The following is a 19,334-nucleotide window of genomic DNA, read 5'->3' on the forward strand; positions in this document are numbered from 1 at the left end:
GTGAGCTGCAGTGCACGTCACACTGTGGTTCCCCCGTCACAACATCTGGGGAGCTGGGAAACTAAGGACAGAGGACAGGAGGCCCTCACTCAGATGGCTGTTGTTGGGAGGCCTCAGTTGTCACATGGGTCCCCCCACAGAGCGGCCTAAGTGTCCTGCTGGCATCCCCCAGAGAGAGAGAGAGAGAGACAGACAGGAAGCCATGACTTAGTCTCAGAAATCACACACCGTCACTTCTGCCGTGTTTTGTTGGTCATACTTACCAGCCATGATTTGAGGTGAGGACCACACAAGGGCGTGAGAACCAGGCTGGGTAACTGGGTGCCACCCAGGAGCTGCCACCACAGGCAGCCGGCAGGAGAGACAGTGTCTTCCCAAGCCCTTCCTGCTCAGCTCACCCATCTCTGCTCCAGCTGAGGGAGCAGCAGGTGAGGTCTGCAGGGACCCGGGAGGGAAGCCGATGGCCGCATGCTGCAGGTGAGGAAACCCAAGGCAGTGTGGATGTGACTGCCCCACGCACTTGTGCAGCCAGCTGCGTTTGCAGCGACCAGAGTTAACCATGTGCATCTCCAGCATCTGTAGGCCTGTCTTTGGGCCCCTCACGCTCCATCTGCCTCTGCGGCACCTGGGTGGCCAAACCTGTTAGCAGTGAGCCCTGCACCTGCCCACAGCACAGCTGTGCAGGGTGCGGGAGGAGGGTAAGAGCCACCTGCCCTCAGAACACCAGGTGGGGGGCCCTGTGGGATGTGTGAGGAGAGGAGGGCTGATGCCCCTGGGGGAGTGAGCTGTGGGTCCCAACACTGCCCGGGCTCACCACACAGCGCCCTGTTCTGACCTGGCCCTGAGGTGTTTGTCTTTCTCCTCCCAGGATCCCTCCTACGGGACAACCTTCCCTAGTCCTGGGGCTGTCTCTGCTTCTGACAGCCCCAAAGTTCTCACCTGAAACTCCACCTCAGGTACCTGGAAGTGCCTGGCCGCAGGCCACCACCAAGCCTGTCACCTGGTAGGTGACACTGTCCCACCTGCCCTCCGCCGACTGACCGCACCGAAGAAACCAGACCCCGAGCCAAAGTATCAGAAACGTGTATTCTTTTCCTTTTAATAGTAAACCTCTTCACAACAAATATAGTGAAAGAGTTTTCAAACAAAACTCATAAGAATCTCAAGGACTTTGTCTTTTCTTATTGTGTAGAATACTAAGAAAGCATCACCATACAGCACGAAAAGAAATATTGAAAACAAATTGACCGCCACACACGTGAACCCGCCCTGCGCAGCACGCAGGGGGAGCCGCAGGAGTGTGGGTGATTGTCGGGCTTGGGGGTGGGGCACCTCTGTGGCCTGTCCCCCCCCTCCCTCTGGGACTTGAACAGGGAAGACAGAGAGAATCCAGATTCTCCCGGAACATTCCAGCCCCCCCTCCCCAATACAAATCCCATTCCTTCTACCAAGTGTTTAGGGGTGGAGAGGTGGCCGAGGGGAGGAGAGGAGTTCCCAGGCTCCAGGTCCCCTCCCTGCTGTGAAAGCCTAAATCCACCCCCACCCCACCCCAGGGGATTGCAGAGTCAGTTAAAAATATATAGATAGAGATATTTCTAGATACACTTTTACATCATTTCTGTCTCTCCAAACAAATAAATAATCAGCAAGAGAAGGTGCATCACATCCTTCCTGTCCACGGTGGGGGGGGCGGGGGGGCCAGGGATCACTGCGGCCGGGGGGGGGGGGGGGCTCTGTGCCCACTGTCCCCGAAAGCTGTGGGAAGCCTGAGCCTGGGGAGGGCCGGGGCACCGTGAGGACTCCGCCACGGCACGGTCTTGGAGGAAGGAGTGGGTGGAGGCAAATTTGGCTTGTGAGAGGAAGAAGAAATGCAGCCCCCGCTTGAGGTCTGGGTTCCCAGGGACCCTCATCTGGCCGGCCAGCAGAAATCTTGGGACAGTGAATTGCAGAAATGTCACATGTTCATTCGCAGACCACCCCTTGCCCCCAGGGATAGAGAAGAAGGGACACACACACCCATACATGGTCATCAAAAGCCAGGGTTGCCGCTGCCAGGCAGAGGGCAAAACTGGTTAATATTGCACCGTGAGCTGCAGGGGCCTCACCCCACCCTGTGCTAATGGTGGCCGAGCCCAGCCTAGAAAGGCGGACAGGCTGGTGGCAGGCATAGCCTGAGCAGGGAAGGCCGGTCATTCAGCGTTTATTGAGCACCTGTCACTCACCCATCCAGCCATTCACCATTACTGGGCAGGCTCTGGGACACACACACACACAAGACGACATCCTGTCTTCTTTCAAGGCCCTAATCAAGTCTCACTGACCCTTGAAACTCCCTCGGGACCTGCAGGAAGGACCAGACATGCCGTGTGGCCTTCAGCAGGTGGAGGTTAAGCTGTGAGGAGGATGGCTCACTGACCAAGGAGGGAGAGGAACTGAGTGTCACCCTGAAAGCAGGACGGGGCTGCGAGAGAGGGCACTCCAGGAGGGAGCTGTGTGTAAAGGTCAGGGCACTGGGGGGACATCTGCATTGAGCCTGGAGAGGCAGGGCTGCGGGGAGAAGCAGAGGCCCGACTGCCAGCTCCCTCCTGACTGCACGACAAAAATATCGGAGCTGAGAGTGAGAACAGGTGAAGGAGGGGGGCAGAAGGGACGGGGGCTCAGGGAGGAGGGTGATGGGGCTGGAAGCCAGGGTGAGTGGCTGCAGCAGCCACCTGTCCCTGTGCAAACACACCCAGGCAGCACACGCACGCAGACGCCCTCAGAGCTCGATTCACACGAGGATTCATGCACATGGCCTGAGGGGCTCAGAGATCCATGCAAACACGCGTGCACACACGCGCCCATGCACAGGGACACTCAGACATACAACAGCAGGGCCCTTAGGAACACGCAGGCCCACGTGCGGCCCCACGCCCCCTGCGTCGTGTCAGAATACTGCCAGCGGCTGGGTCAGAGAGGCAGGCAAAGAGTCACCTGCCCCCAAATGGGCCTAGTCCACTCTGCTTTCCCACCAGGGTGAAACCCCAAGGGAGTCCTGCGGCCCTTGGGCAGAGGAGCTGGGTTTCCATGAAGGAGGGGCAGACGCCAGGCCCCTGGGGGAGGGTGGTGTGGGTCACAGGCTGGGGGCCAGCCCCTCCACTTTGCTGTCATCCAGCCCGAGGTCGCAGGACCTGGGGAGGCGGCAGAGAGGGGCAGACTGGAGGGGGGGGGGGAGCAAGGACAACAGCAGAAGAACCTCATCTGTACAGTACGGCCGTTTGAGTCATTATTATTACAATATACTTTGACAAAAATAGAATCTCATTTCATATCAATACAACAACAACAAAAAAACAGTTTCCTGGACTGTTACACTGCTAACGGTTTCCAAAGGTTGCTATTTACAGTTACAGTAGCCAAGAGGGAAGGTGCGGGGCCTGGTGCTGGGACAGGAGGTAGCGAGACAATGAGGGGACGCGCAGGGAGGTGAGGTGGCAGCGAAGGAGCTGGGCGGCTGGGAGAGGGCCCAGCAGGAGACACGGGAGGCAGGCCTGCGGACCTCCAGGCCCCTCCCATGCTCGCCCCATCCCACGTGCACTCCTCAGGGACGTGTACGTGCAGGGCAGAGCCAGTCCCCTCGCTCACACCTGCCCGGGCGAGGCCGGCTCCCACTGAGCCACCTCACTCCAGCTCCTGTCCCCAGGCCCCCCGCTTATGGCCAGCTTGACAGGGCTGGTGTCACTGAGGGGAAGGGAGCTATTGCACTGTGTATCTTAGAGAAAACGCTGGGAAAGGGAGGGGACCCCACTCACTCCTGGCTCGTCCTCTGCCCCTTCTCAGCTCTCTCGTCATGGCTCTTTCTCTCCAGAAAGGGGCTTCAGAGGGGCCCCCACCTCCGACCTCCCCCAGCCTCAGATTCCCAGGCAGCCTTCCCAGCCCCAAAGCTCAGCCAGCACCCCCCCACTTGGGGGTGCAGCTCACACAAGACGCAGTGAGGACGCATCGTGCATGTGCAGGGGTGTGTGGAGGCCAGGCATGGGTATTCTGCCCCCTGTGCCTGAGGCCACGGGACAGCCCAGACGCAGAGACCCTTTCCAGAGCCCCTGCCTCGCTTTGCCCTGAAACAAACCCACCGTCACGCCAGCCGACTTTGGGGTTTCAGTCTATTGTAAGGGTTTTGTTGTTTGGTAGTTTTTTTGGTTATTTCCCTCTGTCTGGGGGATGGGGTGGGAGGGCTCCGCATGCAGGACTCGGCACCTGTCCTTTCCCAGACGCCTCTCGGGCCCCCACCCCTCCTGCAGCATATGTGTACAACGTGCAAAGTATCCCCCCTGCCCGCAAAAAAGAGCTCCCCCGGCCAGTGAAAATGGCAGGGGTGCAGAAAGAGGGGATGGGAGCATCCCCCCTCCAAAGCGAGAATCCAAATTAAAAAAAATATAATATTAATAATAATATAATAATAATTATACACAAATGTAACCGTCGACAGGACACGGAGCACAAGAGAGGAAGTGGGGGTCGAGCGGGAGGAGCCCAGGACAGGGGGTGGGCGGTGAGATTGTCAACTCTTCATCAGGGAGGCTGAGAGGGGGGTGGGGACCGTCACTTTAATGTCTGTGAAGAGAGGAGATGGAGAAGGGGGTGTGAGGGGGTGGCTCAGGCTACAGGGTTCGTGCCCCCCATTTCCCTCTCCCTGGAGGGGCAGGACTCTGGTGGCAGGGCCAGCTCTGAGGGGAGGACATCATCGAGCAGATGGGCTGATGCTGGAGGAAGGGAAGGAGACGGGCCTTTGGTGGGGGTACAGGGTGTCAGTCCTGTCCCCGGAGGGCTGAGGGCGGGACCTAAGACAGCTGGGGGCACACCGGGCAGCCCCGCGAGGCGACACTGGCAGGCAGGAGGGTGATGCTACAGTACCCAGGTATCCAGCCGCATCCGCTTCACAGCCGAGCCCTCGGCCTCAGGCTCCGGGGCCGGACGCAGCAGGCCCAGCGTGGGCCCGAAGTCCCCCCGGCCGTCATCACGGTCCCCCGTCTCATAGGAGCCCCCAGCCGGGCTGCTGAGACCGTCGCCGGGCTCAGGGCGGGTAGCTGGGAAAACAGCCTGAGGGGGAGGCGCAGGGCTGCGCTCTCGGCTGGGGGACACCGGTTCCGACTTGATGCTGATATGGGGGTGGGTGGTGACCGTGAGGGCAGCGCCCACGTGGGGCAAGGGGCTGCCAGGGCTGCAGAAGGCAACAGGGATGGGACACAGGGGCAGAAACAGGAGAGAGGGAGACAGACAGAGGGTGAGAACACAGGGTGGGGGTATGAGGGGGAGGGAGAGATAAGTGGACGGGGACAGAGGCCAAGTGAAGGGCAGAAGGGGACAAGTCACATTAGTTCCTTCTCTGCCATGTCGTCTTCTGCCACCAGCCGCCCCAGCCCCACCCTTGGCTGGCTGGGTCTCCCAGGCCTGTACAGAGGACACCAGGGCTGTCACTGTGCCTCCCGTGCTGTCCACTGAGACGACACCCTTACGGGAGCCCAGTTCTCAGGAGGCCCCGCTCTCCCGGCCCCTCAGCTCTCCCTCCCCGAACACATGCAGACTGTGGGTCCCGGGGACTCACATTAAGTTGCTGAGAGACACGGGGACCAGGTGAGGTTGCTGGGGTGGCTGCTGGGGCGGTTGCTGGGGCGGCTGCTGGGGAGGCGGCTGGGGCGGCTGCTGGGGCTGTGGTGGCTGTGGCCAGGCAGTGACAGCGGTGACGTTGCCTAGTGACAGTCCCCCAGGTGAACTGAAGGCTGGTAAGGAGGAGAGCTCCGCGCTGGTCAGCTGGTAATCTGCCAGGGTGGGGGGGAGGGGGACAAAGTGAGGGTGCGCCTGGGGGGGGTGCGGAGGCTCCGGGAGCCGCTGATGACAGACGAGAATCATCCACGAGGCGGCAAATCATCCGCGAGGCGGTGTTCCCAGGTCAAGAGCTGCAAATCTAACAGCCGTGAGCAACACTTTCAACAGGATGAAGAGGGGCGGTCTTTACAGCAAGCAGTGTTGCACTGTTGTTGTTTTTGACCATGTGGAAGCATCACTTTTAGAACCTCAATTTAAAAGAAAGCAGGGAGGGGCTAGTACGTTCAAGCGCCTTTCCAAGACAGAGGAGGCCCAGGTGAAGTACCCAGCCCCTGTAGGGTTTCCAGGTGGGAATTCCGCCCGTTCTCAGGAATGTTTTTCGCTTTCCCATTCACAAATCCTGAGAAAAGTTGGTCAGGAAATCGGGAAAATCGGCTCCTTGAACCCAGGTAGTTTGTAGTATTGGCCATCACTTTGTCAAAACGATTCATCTTGGAGAACAGAAAACAGTTTATATCTCGGGATTCGGGAACGGGAAAGCAAAAAACATTCCTGAGAATTGGTGGGAATTCCCGTCTGGAAAGCCTAGTCCCAAGCAAACTGCCATTAAATTGCCACCACACTTCTGCAAAGTCCCCAGTCTCCCAGGCCTGTCCACACAGGACCCGGAGCAGCCGGGGATGGAGCCGCTGGGCCAAACCCCAGAGCACTGCGAGGGGAGAAGCTGGTGCATCCTGCTGCACCAGGATGGACACAATAAATAGTCCAGGATCTACTTGTTACTAATTTCTGAATGAGGCAACTGCAGCCTCCAGTGTGAGGAGCTTGCCCAGTTCACGAGAGAGCCAGTGGCAGGGCTGGGACGATCCTCGATCTCCCTATCACGTCCGTATCTCACCCCAGCGATGGCCAGTCCCCACTGGCCTCTGGCCTTCAGATTCTTGTATTTAAAAAGCAGAGCAAGGGCCCCTGGGGCCGACTACTCTCAACATTCGTGTGACAGAGAAGGAAGGCAGCCCAGACAGTGCCTCCCACCTGTCCTGTCCCTCATGAGTGAATGGCTGAAACTCAACTCCCAGGCTCCCACCTGCCCAGGACACTCCCACTCCATCCACCTGGACGCTCGTTTCCTCCGAGACAAGAGCAAGTCGGCCTGCAGGCCACCTGGCAGCTGGCTCGGCCCCTCCAAGAGTGACCAGAGCCAGACCTCTGCAGCCAGTGTCAACAAGGGGCCAGGCCTGTCCCTTACCCGAGACACTGCCAAAGCCAAATCACCCCCAGCCAGAACACAAACTAGGGCCAAGGGCTATAACCAGTGAACAACTAAACAGCAAGATGTTTGCTGGGCTTTTGTTTACGTACCTGGAGTCACCTGAAAACACCTGCTGTTTAAACTTCCAGCAGGAGGGACTGGAGCCCCTGGCTGCTGAGAGGATATGAGGAAGGCCACACACTTCCCGGGAGGCCCCAGGGGCAGGCCCAGCGTCCCCACCGGCTTTCACACTACAGAGACTAAAGTCTGGCCTGCTGCGCACCAGACACCCCTGAACCTCCCTCCTCACTCACAAAGTGGCAGGGGCGCGAGAAGATGGCAGAAAACCACCACCATGGCACTGATTCCCCCAAAACAACAGCTCCTGAAAAGTGGTCTGCGTGCCCTCTGCAACCACCCCGCCTGCCCTCAGGGAGCCGGCTTTTCCGGGGGGGGGAGGGGGGGGGTCCTGAGCCCCAGTGGCAGGGCTGGATGAGCCTCCGAGGCCGCCTGTCCGCCCACAGCTCTCACAGATGAGCAGACTGGGCCCAGGCGTGTGGCCATCTGAAGCTGCCCGAGGACATAACGACCTGGGAGTGGGTGCACGTGTGGACAAAGGATTGTGCAGACGCATATGCCAGGGCCCGGCCCGTCCACCTGAGGCAGTTCTCGCAGCTTTCCTTCCTGCCCCAAGGGGCCTTGCTACACACAGGTCTGGGTTCTGGGGGTACCTGCATTGGGGTCCGGGACCCAGTGTGATTCAGTTCTGGAATGGGGCTTTGGGGGCGGGGAGAAGTAGGGGGATCTCTCGGTCTAGTCTGAGGTCATCACAGAACAGCCCTAACACAAGCTCCCTGGAGGTGCGAGGACCTGGGGACGGCAGAGGGCTCCTCGGCAGGTAACAGCCCAGGCTCTCCAGCCCCATACGTGCTTTGAAACAGGATGACGGGCGCTTTCCCCTTGGGCAGCCCTTCCTGACACAGCAGCTTGGAACGCAGGCAAGGACGGCTGACAGTGTCACAGACTGTTCCTGGGACAGTGTGAGTGGGTGGCACAGGCCAGGGCAGCCCTGGGGACCCAGAACGGCTGGGCACTGAGTGTCCTGCCTGAATCCTTCTACCTAGAGACACCTCCCCTGTGTCCCAGTGACTCTGCCTTCAGCTCCCTCCCCCCAAACTTCGTCCTCCTGGCCCCCATCAGTCCACCAGGCACCACCAGCCAGCGTCGGGGTGAGAGACCCCCACTCTGGAGTCCCACGGCCTTCCCAGGAACCTGGACAAATCCTCTCTGTGGCCCGCTCAGCCTCCCTGTCTCTTCTGTCTCTGTTCCCTCATCCTCCTCTAGGAAGCCTCGCTGCACTGGCCATGTCCCCTCCCCACGCCCCAACCCTGGTGGCCCGAGGCACCTACCAGCATACCCCTGGCCTGGCTCCTCCGACGGGAGGCTCCCTAAGGCCAGGGCCTGCTTTCTCCACTAGGTGCTGTATTAAAAATAAGGGATCCCCAGTTCAATCTGAATTTCAGGTGAAACCATTATTTATTTTTCATTGTTTTATCTGAAATTCAGATTGAACTGGGCAGTCTATGTTTCTATTGGCTAAATCTGCCAACCTTAACCAGGTGGGGGCTCCCCCAAATCAAAAGCCTTCCTCAGACTGGGGTGTCCCTCAGAGAACCTCTCCCTTCCCTGTCTGGTCCCTTCGCGACCCCAAGGCCACGTCACACAGCTCACAGCCCAGGGACACTCACCTGTGTTGTAGGCGGTAGGCATGGAGGAGAAGGGGAGGCCCTGGCTGAGTAAACTTGGCGTTGCCACGGAAACCACGGGGGTGGTGAGCGAGTGGGTAGACTGGGAGACCCCAAGGCGCTGGGCATTGTTCTGTAGGAAAAAGCTGTCGGTCAGGAGATGGCAGGTGGGGAAGCTGCCCAGGCCTTGCCCTCCACTCCAAGGCCAGGCTGGCGTCCCTGAATCCAGGCCCAGGTGGGATGCTGGAGCACGGAGGCCCCGCAGTACAGACACGGAGACACTGAGGTCCATGGAGAGGGACATGCCACACGCACCCACTCACACGGACACACATGCAGAGAGGAAGGCACACATGCTGGCCCCACGCCGTCTCCTCAGGAAGTGACAGAGGGGACAGAACTCCCAGCTGGTCCCTCTGGAGTCTGCTCTCCACCCATCTCACTACAGCACACGCCGGGGAAGGCGCGCTGGCATCTGGGCGCGGAATGCGTGTGCCTGCGTGTATGCACACACGTGCGTGGGGCTGTCAGCTCCATCTGCCGCTGACTCACTTGTTTATTCCAACTCCACGCTGGGGCCGAGACTGCCGCCGTGTTGGCCGCCAAAGCCTGCCTGCCTTTTCCAGCCTCTCTGGCCTCCCATCAGGGAGCTGGGGGGAGGAGTCCCCACCCCACGCCTGGCTGAGGGTGAGTATGTAAGAGTGTGTGTGTGTGTGTGTGTGTGTGTGTGTGTGTGTGTGTGTGTGTGTGTGTGAAAGAGAGAGAAAGAGGGAGAGAGAGGGAGGGAGAAACAGAGAGAGAGGGAGGGGGAGAGAGGGAGAGAGAGAGAAACAGGGAGAGAGGGAGAAACAGAGAGACAGGCAGAGGGAGAGGGGTGGGGAGAAAGAGAGAGAGGAAAGGAGAGGGAAGGACAGGCACGAGAGCAGTCCAGCCCCTGGTCTAACCCGGGCATCCTGGGACACAGCCTGGGGCTGGCCCACTCCTCTGCACACACACACACACGTGTGCCTGCATGAACACAGCATCACACACGACACCCATATGCACCCACGTACACACACATGCAAGTCTGAGCCCTCACCCCCGCCTCATTTACCTCGGTGTCCCACTTGGCACTGAGCACAGCCCCCGGCAAATAACCAAATAACCCACGACACACGCTACACACACAGGCGAAAGGACAGGGCACACATGTAGCCCATGCTGGCACCGCAGAGCCCCGGGCTGACCCAGAATTCAAAGCCACAGCAAACCTCTCCCCGTCTCACTTACCAGGTCTAAATGGTCCTCAGTCTGGGAGCAGAAATAAAACCAAGGGACGTTCAGTCTCTGGCCTCCACCCCTCACGCCCCCGCCCCCACCGCCAGCCCGTGCACCTCGCTGTGTGGGAGCAGGAAGTCCTGCCCACTTCAGAAGCTGCTGCGTCCCCACGTCATCTCATCCCACCATGCTGCGGTCATGGCACACCTCCCCTGTCCCCCGTCACAGAACCTTCTCGCCCATCTCTGTCCCTTCCGACTGCCCCAAGGCTGGGACCTCTGCGTTCCCACCCTGTGTGAGGCCCTCGGGGTGTCTCCCCCACCATGCTTCCCTGAGCTCTCCTGGGAAGTCCTAACTGCTAGGTAACCGTCTCTCCTGCTGGAGGTCAGCTCTTTCCTCCGTCCACTCTCCACTCCCAGCCCGACCCTCGCTCGCTCGGCCCAGACCCCACTCACCAAGTGGTGCATTAACCCCTTTCCTCCCTGGGACGTGATCACCCTCAGGTCGGGCTTGCAGCTGGGGGCTCCAAGCTGGGCGCTGTGGGTGGGTGGGGGCGGAGACTTGGCAGGGATGACCTTGTTTAAGCTGTTGCCATTGGCCACGGGGAGGAGGCCAGGGGAGGCCCGAGCACTGACGTAGCCGTTCCCTGCAGGAGAGAAGAAATGAGGCTGAGAGGAAATGCACAGACCCGCCTCAGCCCTGCAAAGTGTCCCCATGACAGTACTGTCCCCCAGCACTGGTCAGAGCCACATTCGGGCTCTGGGTGGGTATGGAGCTCTCTGATTTCCCCTGAACCTCGTCCTCCAGAATCACTGGGTTCGTCCCTAAGCGATGTGTGAGGGGCTGGGTAGCAGGAGCTCCGAGGTTCATGGGAAGGATGAAAAAGAGTCACAGTGACCACTAGGTCCTCTGGCAGCCAAGTCTCCCCCATGTCTCCCAAGTCTCCATGTACAAGAAGGACCTTTGGACCCCACAACCTGCCCCGACTGGGCACACCATGGCCCAGGTTGGGAAAGGGGGGCCAGCCTGGAACTGGGGCCTCAGTGGATCCTGGTCACCAGGGCAGAGCAACCAGGGCAGAAGGGACCAGATCGAGCTGGTCCCTTCGCCACGAGCTAGGGACACTGCGATTAGGATGAGCATGTAACAAGCTGCTGCAGCTCTGGGGAAGGTGAGCCGTTCACTGGGGGCTAAGCCAGCCACCCCCATAGTGAAGACTGGGACAGTAAGCGTAGTAACTATCTTCACATCTGCTCCACGTAACCTACGTGCGGCTTCCACACACATATTCTCTCATTTAATGCTCACACTACTCCTCGAGGAGGACACGGCACGTATCTTCAGCCCTATTTACAAGAGGAAATGTGAGGGTGGCAGAGGTGTCATGACTTGTCAGGGCACACAGCTGGAGGCCACGCTAGGGCCCTCACCACTTCCCACGTGCCAGGTGTGAGGGCCCGTGTGTGCCGCTGTTTCCTTGAGGTCTGAGGTCCCTCTCCTTGCAGAGGGAGCGTATTCCCCCACCTCTCCCATTTCCTGGGCCTGACACAATAACTGCCAGAGAGCCATTGCCTGGTGACTGGTGCTAAGCTGGGGGACTCTGGGGCCCAGAGATGTGGGGTGACCCCAGTTAGAAGTGTCACTTTGCTCTGTCGCCTGAGAGCATACTGCTGCCCTGTAAGTGTGTGCCTGCCTCCATCCCAATTCCCAGATCACTCTGGGAATGGCAGGAATGCCAGGGTGACGTCAATGGTGACATTCGAAGTCAGTCACCGGCCGGACACCGGCACAGGGCAGGAGGGGCTGTCAGCTGCCGGTGTAGGGGTGTGTGTGGGGGGCAGCCTTTCCTGTGGCTTACTGATGTGTGCTCACAAGTGCGCATCGAGTATGTAATGTTTGCACAGGTGAGAGTGAGTGTGAGAGAGTGTGTGCACATGAGTGTGTACGTGTATGTGTGATCTGTGCCTACTGGCTATCAGCCAATGCCAGATGTATTTGTACCCCCAGATCCCAACCAGACTCTCCCTCTCAGTTGGAAAAACTTGGATCTTCTCCTCCAACTAGAAACGTTGGTCCGTTCTCTCAGTTTGCCCAGAATTCCCTGAGTTGACAGCTCACACCAATTACTGCTACAGACGAAAAATTCTCAGAGCTTTGGAAAGCCTCAGACTGGACCTCCAGTTCAGACCCTGGGGTATTCCTCGCCTGTATCTAGGTCCTTCCTGGTCCCTGGACCCTGGCTCGCTGAGCAGGAGGACCTTCCCCCACCCCGGAAGGGCTGCCACACTCACCCACAGGGCTGGGGCAGGCTCCATTCGCACTGTTGAGGTCTCCCCCCAGCATGGCCCCTGGAAGACAAGCAGAACCGTGAGCTGACAGGACACCCCCTCCAGAGCGGGGTTTGGGGACTGACCGGGCAGAGCCACGTAGCCGGGAGACGCCGTGCAGGTGCCAGGACGCTCTCAGTTGAAAGCAGAAGCCCAGGTCCCCATCCCATCTCCCGTCCACCTCAGCTGTCCGCCTATAGCCCGCTCACCTGCACTGGCGGGCCGCTGGGGCAGGCCGGGGGACACACTGTTCCTCTGTAGTGCTGGCTGCTGGGGGGACAGGAGCCGTGGGTCCGTGAGGGATGACGTCACCAGGGAAGGGGTGACCAGGGAGCCGCTGGGGTTGCTGAACTGCAGTGAGCTCTGACTGGACACGGGCACTGTCACGGGCATGGCAAAGTTGGGGGCCGGGACAGCTGACTAGACAGAAAATGGAGAGTCAGGGTAAGGCCAGGGTGACCCCTACTTGGGACCCATCTCTCCTGGGAAGGCAGGTGAGAGTTGTTCCGGGGCTGGGCGGTGCATCCCAGGCCAGCAGCCCCGTCTCTGCCCGGCCCTCTGGAGCCCTGCCTGCCACTCCCACCAAGGAAACACGCTGCTGGGGGTGCTGTGGGGTCCAGCTTTGGCCCCGACAGTGAGGGCGGGGCTCTGCCCACTGCAGAGGGGACCGGCCCCCTGGGGCCCCCTAGTGGAGACGGGTTAGTCCTCAGCCAGGCAGGACACACAGGGAGCAGGTTAGAGGCCCTGAGGACAGATGAAACACACGGCTGCTGAAGGCCTGCGCCTCCTTCACTTGTAGCGGCTAGTCCATCCGGCCTCCCCCTCAGGGCTTCACCCCACCTCACTGCCTCTCCTAAACAATGCTCCTGAGTGTCTGAGCCTGGGGGTCCGAGCAGGCCTGGGGGCCTGGCCCCAAAAAAGTCCCGACAGAGAGCACATTCCGTCTGTTCCTGTCTTGTACAGATGTCACGTCATCTACACATCTCGCTGGTGAGGGGGACACGGAGGCCTCTCCCGGCCTATGCTCCAAGTGAGTCTCAGCAAGGGTCACAGGCTTATCAGGGCCAAGGTCAGAGGCTCCTCAGGAATCACCAGCAGCCCAGCACGGCTCAGCACACACCCCCTCAGGTCCGAGGCAGCCGAGGGCAAAGCCACACCATGCACCACAGGGGCGTCCTCCACGCCACTACTCACGGCCAGTCTATAACTCTGCATCATTTTATCAAACTCCTCGTCTATCTTTTTATATTTCTCCTCCGTCTGGGGGGTCAGGGCAAACACCTCGTCCACCTCGGGGCTCTCACACTCCCTGTGTTTCTTGTGCAGCGCCTGGGGGGGGGGCGGGAGGGGCGTGAGTGGGGCTCACCCCGTAGCGCCGGAAGAGCCCGTCCAGCTCCTCGCTGGCGCGCCGGTACTTGTCCTCCAGCAGGGGGCTCTGTTCCAGGGAGTCCTCCCCGTCGGGCTCTGGGCTGTCGCAGCCGTTGAAGCCCTTCTTCCTCAGCGTCTGGAACCGCACGGCAGTCAGAGGGGGAGGGTCCTCCCCGCCTGCCTCTCCTGCCTCTCCGGAGCACTGGCATTCCTCCCGAAGACCCCCGACTTCTCCCCAACCTCCTTCTGCAGGGGTCCCGGCATCTCCCCAGCCCTCTCCCTCAGTGCCACCCCTTCCGACGGCACTGTGTGATGAGGGGTGAAAGGTGGGCACAGCCCAGGGAACGCACTGGGCGAGACGTGGGGAGGGTTCTGGGTGACGGGCTGAGGGGCTGGTGCCTGGGCGTCCCCAGGGGGAAGGTGGTCAGGGCTGGCGTTGCCCAGCTTAATTCCTGGGCTCTGCTTAGAAGATGGGGAGGAGGGAGAGAAACAGACACGAGACAGAGGGAGAGGGGCAAGAGGGAAAAGCACAGGGGGACTAGACTTACTGAGTTCCTGCCATGTACCACCCCATATGCTGTCCCAGCCCAAGGCCAGAGCTTCTCACATGTGGCCACACAGCGTAAGGACACACCTCGTGGGTGTGGGCAAGACCCCAAAGCTGCCCTCTGCATGCTCAAAACATACTCAGACACTTGCGCTGTCGTTAAAATGAATGCAAATTTTACATTGCAGCCCACGGTAAATGTTTTCTCTAATATAAAAAGAAGAGTATTTCCTCCAAATCTCTGAGTCCGTCTCGCTCAGGAAGGCTCCTGGGACCCTCTCCACCAGCACAAGCTCACAGCCCAGGACACGCGTGCCTCATGTGAGGAGCGAGAATGGTGCCATCTCGTTCGATCCCACAGCACCCTTCAAAGCAGGTGCTGGCCCCATTTCGTGGAGATGGGTGGGCACCCAGGCTTGAGAAGGCTAACCCATGTGCCCAGGCCACGTGGTCAGGAAAGGCCAGAGCTGGGTCCCAAAGCCTGCATCCCTCAACAGTTCACAATGGGAGCGCTCTCTGAAACAGAGAGCCCTAGGGACAGGGACAGCAGGAGATATGCAGAGAGAGAGAGATGAAGGAAGAGTCAGATGCAGGAGCAGACCAAAAGATGGAGGGATGGGGAAGATGGACAGAGAGCTGTCACTTCACGCCCGAGGGATGTGAAGAGACTGAGGGTGCACTGCCCCTTCCTCCACGCCCGGGTCTGTGAGCGGGCGTGGGGATGTACACGCGGGTGGGGGCGTGTGGGCAGGTGGGGGCGTGGGGGTGCGGGCAGGCAGGGGAGGGCGCGCGCGGGCCCACCTCGATGATGTCGGCGTTGGTGCGGCTCTCGTGCGGCTCGTTGTACTCCGTGTACTTGAGCAGCACCTTGTCCATGTCGGTGCTGGCATACTGGAACAGCTTGTTGGAGTGGTTGAAGATGATGAGCGCGATCTCGCAGTCGCACAGCACGCTCAGCTCGTACGCCTTCTTCATCAGCCCGAACTTCCGCTTGGTGAACGTCACCTGCAGGGGGGCAGTGGGCGGCCAGGTGGGGCTCAGTCAAGGCCTGCCCAGGAGCCCCACCTGCAGGCCGCTGGACGCAGCCCCTGCCTCGGGAGCCCCCACGTCAGGGTGACACAGCTCTGTCCCCAGGAGTCCCTGGTCTGGGGAAGAAATAGGCCAGCATCCCATGGCCAGGACACAGCCCACAGCCCACTCGCTGGAGGCAGAGGACTCAGATTCCAATGGAAGCACCTCCGCGTCCCTGTGCTGGGGACTATGACAGGTCAGGGAGGGAGGACAGAAGGGCTTCCCGCTCTACCCCTGGGGTCGGAAGATGGAAGGATTCGGGCGTGGAAAAGGGGAGTCCCGAGGTGGCTGAAGGCTTGCCCCTGGCTCGTGGGCAGGGGTACAGGACAGCCCGGTGAGAGCAGGGTTCTAAGAGCTGCAGGGAGGTGGGGGTTCCCCCTCCATGGCAGCCTCCAGACCCGCTTCCTCCAGGAAGCCCTCTCAGAGTGGCTGCAAGGAACGGAGGCAGAGGTCAGCACTCTGCCTCACTGCACTGCGGGCCCCAGGACCTCCTCACCTGTCGGTTCCGCTCATCAGTGATCCGCTGGATCTGAATCTTTTTCCTCCCCATCTTCTCCGGGGATTCTCAGTGCCAGGGAGGGGAGGGGATCGCTGGGTGGCGGGTGGCGGCTCGCCTCACACTGTGCTCATGAACGGCCTGGCAGCAGCGCTCAGTTCATGGTCTGCAGGACTCCTTCTGAACAGCCACCTGGGGGGGGGGGGGGTCACGAGAGGACTGTCAGCCAGGCAGCCCTCAGCCCTGCTCCTTGGGTACACAGGCCGGGCCCACAGTACCCCGAGACACGCAGGCAGTGTCAGCTCCAGCCTCAAAACGAAGACATGGTGGCAACCCGAGGGGACGGCATGCGGCACCAGGTACAGCTGGACCTCACACTCAGGGCCCAGGACTCTGGTCAGGCCCTTTCCACACCGTCACTGCTGCCCTCAGGTTCCAGGTCAGACAGAGGACGTGGCGTTGCCTGGCTTCTGAGGTCTGGGTCTTAGAAAACACCCCACCCCTTTTTTCTCCCCAGAGCCCACCCAGGGTAGAGACACCTGGGCTTGTCCGCTGCTCTCTGGCCTAAAAACAGTGGTTCTTGTTCAGGAGCCTGGTGCCACGATGGTGTGTCTGCGCCCCTGCTCTACACCCTCAGAGCAGGTCTAGAGCAGGGTCGTCATCACACCAGCTCACGGAGCCCAGGAGCCTGGCGTCCAGAGCGGGGCTGGGGCTGCACAACCACGAGCTCGCCAACCAGTCCGCTGGCTTCAGCCTACGAGTTTATTTGAAGAAAGGGTTCTGCTGCCATAAACAAATACATAAACCACTGCTCTAGACCAGAGTTTGGCCACTGTTTTCTGCAAGGGGACAAATAATAAATATTTCAGATGTTGCAGGCCATACGGACTCTGTTGTGACTACTCAACTCTGCCTTGTGGCATGAAAGCAGCTGTAGACACACACACACACACACACACACTGGCGTGGCGGTGCCCTAACAGAACTAGATTTATAAGAACAGGCACGGGCGCAGCTCGCTGATCCCTGCTCTAGAGGAACGGGCCAAGTCTAGAACCCAAGCTCAGTCTGACAATGCTTCCCAACCTCTGTCACCTTGTAGCATCGAGAGAACATACAGAGCTGCTGCTGTACGCAAAGGAGCCCGCTGGCAGCCAGGCACACGGGCACCAGGCAGTCCGCCTATAAACCAGGCACGGCCCACCGTCTCCCATCAGAGCCAGGACGGCACTGTACAACTCGGGGGCACACTGGGATGGGAGGGGCGTGGGGACGAGAGCCCAGCCGGAGCCAGGAAAGGTGCATGCTGCCAGGTGTGGGCAGTGCCCCAACAGGCTGGGTGAGTCCTCAGGGGCTGGGGAGGCCCAGGGTGGGATGGAGGCCCAACGTGACCCCGGAGTTCCTCCAGCCCTTCAATTCCTGGAGTGTGTGCATGAGAGGTGGGGCCTCCTGGGAGGTGGTGGCGGGTTTGGGGCCCGTGCTTTCTAAAGCCTGTCGGCTGGGTCCTGGGAGGAGCCCGGGCCACGCAAATCCAGCGCTCCCTCCAAAGACCCTACTGCAGAGTCCTCCCACCCAACCTGGGCAGAGGTGTCACTGGGCTGTTTGATGACAGACGCCTGTAATTAGGAGCCCCCATTCTCAATGGCTGAGCCTGTTCAGCTCCACTCAAACGAGGCCCCCAAGGGTCCACAGTAGGTCCTAATGTTCAGCCTCCACATCTTGGCCATGGGGGAGGGAAGGCAGGGAGTCTGTGCACTTGGCAGGAAGCAGGAATGCCCCTCCCCACCTTTCCCATTACCAGGACTATCCCTTGGGCCTCCCCAAGCCCAGCTGGAGAGCCTCCACTCTGTCCAGATGTCTTTAGAAGGCACGGGAGCTCCCTGCCCACTCCCAGAAGGACCTCCACCCACTCTGTGCCCAGGTACCACCTCCCGGTGCTCCTTTGCCTCCTCCTGTCCCCCTACAAGGGCCCTAGGACAGCAGCAACACAAGCCCAGCAGACACCTGAGCCCAGAACCGGCTCCAGCCCCCCATTCTTGCCTGTGACCCAAACCCCCATGTAAAGGCTGCAGCCCAAGGATTTCAGCTCCCCTGCCCCCCAGTGCAATCCAAAGGCTGTCTTTTCTAGGGCTGCAGCGAGACGGGCACAGTGAGGTTGCGGGGCAGGCGCAAGGACTTAGAGGGAAGAGGATTCCCCGGTGGGGCTTTGGAACCCCGATCCAGACCGGTAAATGCCGTCACAGCGTCTCCTGCCCTCCCTCTCCCTGTTCACTATCACCTTCTCACCACCTTTTGTTCAGAAGCAGATTCTTGCTACTATGTAACCCCTGTCGTTCACGGCCGATGCCAAGAGCAGGTCTTCCTCCAGGTGGGGAGAGAAGGCTCTCAGCTGGCGCTCACGGCCCCCAGAAGGCCACTCCTGCAAGCCAACTTCACTCCTTTGGCTCCCCCAATTATTTGCTCTCAGGGTATCTTGTTCTTTCCAACACTTATCACCATCATAAGTTATTGCAGTTCTGTGCGTCTATGTAACGCCTGACCCCCCCGTGAAACTGAAGCTTGGTGAGGGCAGGAAGCACAGCTGCCTGTTCCGCCACCCCAGCCCTGTGAGGAGAAGCTCAGGAAATGTCTGCTGAAGGGAAGGACTGCTTCATCTGTGTGACCCTGGGAGAAGCCCTCTGGTGGTCTGGCGTCCACCACTCCTGCTGCAGGACCAGCTCCCTCTGTGCTCCGTGGAGACAGAATCCTTCCTTTCCCAGCTGCGCCTGAAGCGCGTCCATTTGGACACCATCTACCCTCCAACCAGCCCTGCCACTCGAGTCCTCAACCCTCCCACTCTTGGGTGGGCTGGTACAGAGGGGGAGACTCTAAAGTCTTCTAAGGAGCAGCCCTGAGCACATGGAGCTAGAGAGGATGGGGTTGCTTAGGCAACTGTCGCCTGGCAACCATCTCCCTGGCTGATCTCCTCCACCGCCCCCCACCCCCGCCTCATGAGGCTGGGGGAGCTGGGATGCGAGAGGTATCAGGACTGAGAACACGGAAGCCACAGGGACCCACGGAGCGCCCCGACAGGGGCTCAGGGCACCGTGTTTCCCTACTCCCCGCCAAGGTGGCCCAAAGCACTTGTTCCAATCCCATGTCGCCAGGCCCGTTCCCCACTGCCCCCGTCTCCGTGCCAGCACTGCCAGACGAGGAGATGGCCCTGCCTTGGCCGTCCTCCCTCCTCTCCCAGCAGGAGCCCCCTGCAAAGCGACTCAGGCTGCACGAGTCTGCTCTCCAGGCCACACTGTGCAGTCCCAGAAAGCCCTGAGGCGAGAACATGAACTCAGCCCTGACTGGTAGGCGGGGTGCTGGAGCCTGGGTGCGCAGAGTGTACCCTGAACTGGTCCATCCAAGGTGTGGAGGCCGCTGGTGTCCAAGCGTCCCTCCCACCCAATTAGGGAGACTGGTGAACACCTGGGCC

The 19,334-nt window shown here is 60.1% G+C and overlaps 1 protein-coding gene across 4 annotated transcripts in view; it reads right to left on the minus strand.

The window, feature by feature from the left end:
- Positions 1-1,072: 1,072 nt before the first annotated feature.
- The window catches only part of MEF2D (myocyte enhancer factor 2D), a 30,186-nt gene continuing 11,924 nt past the window's right edge, over positions 1,073-19,334 (minus strand). Inside the window, exons 2-12 of one of the 4 annotated variants that reach the window (XM_074318998.1) lie at positions 15,872-16,063; positions 15,106-15,309; positions 13,584-13,718; positions 12,599-12,809; positions 12,354-12,410; positions 10,518-10,708; positions 10,075-10,095; positions 8,806-8,935; positions 5,585-5,798; positions 4,894-5,200; positions 1,073-4,593 (exon numbers count right to left, since the gene is read on the minus strand). In XM_074318998.1, the coding sequence (XP_074175099.1) occupies positions 4,582-4,593; positions 4,894-5,200; positions 5,585-5,798; positions 8,806-8,935; positions 10,075-10,095; positions 10,518-10,708; positions 12,354-12,410; positions 12,599-12,809; positions 13,584-13,718; positions 15,106-15,309; positions 15,872-15,925 (1,536 nt within the window). In that variant the 5' untranslated portion in view covers positions 15,926-16,063 and the 3' untranslated portion in view covers positions 1,073-4,581. Of the gene's footprint in view, positions 4,594-4,893; positions 5,201-5,584; positions 5,799-8,805; positions 8,936-10,074; positions 10,096-10,517; positions 10,709-12,353; positions 12,411-12,598; positions 12,810-13,583; positions 13,719-13,755; positions 13,894-15,105; positions 15,310-15,871; positions 16,064-19,334 lie in introns of all 4 variants that reach the window. The other 3 variants (XM_074318997.1, XM_074319000.1, XM_074318999.1) reach the window with 3 other exon arrangements.

The sequence above is a fragment of the Rhinolophus sinicus genome, linkage group LG14 (genome assembly GCF_036562045.2).
Source record: "Rhinolophus sinicus isolate RSC01 linkage group LG14, ASM3656204v1, whole genome shotgun sequence".
Taxonomy (NCBI): Eukaryota; Metazoa; Chordata; class Mammalia; order Chiroptera; family Rhinolophidae; genus Rhinolophus; species Rhinolophus sinicus.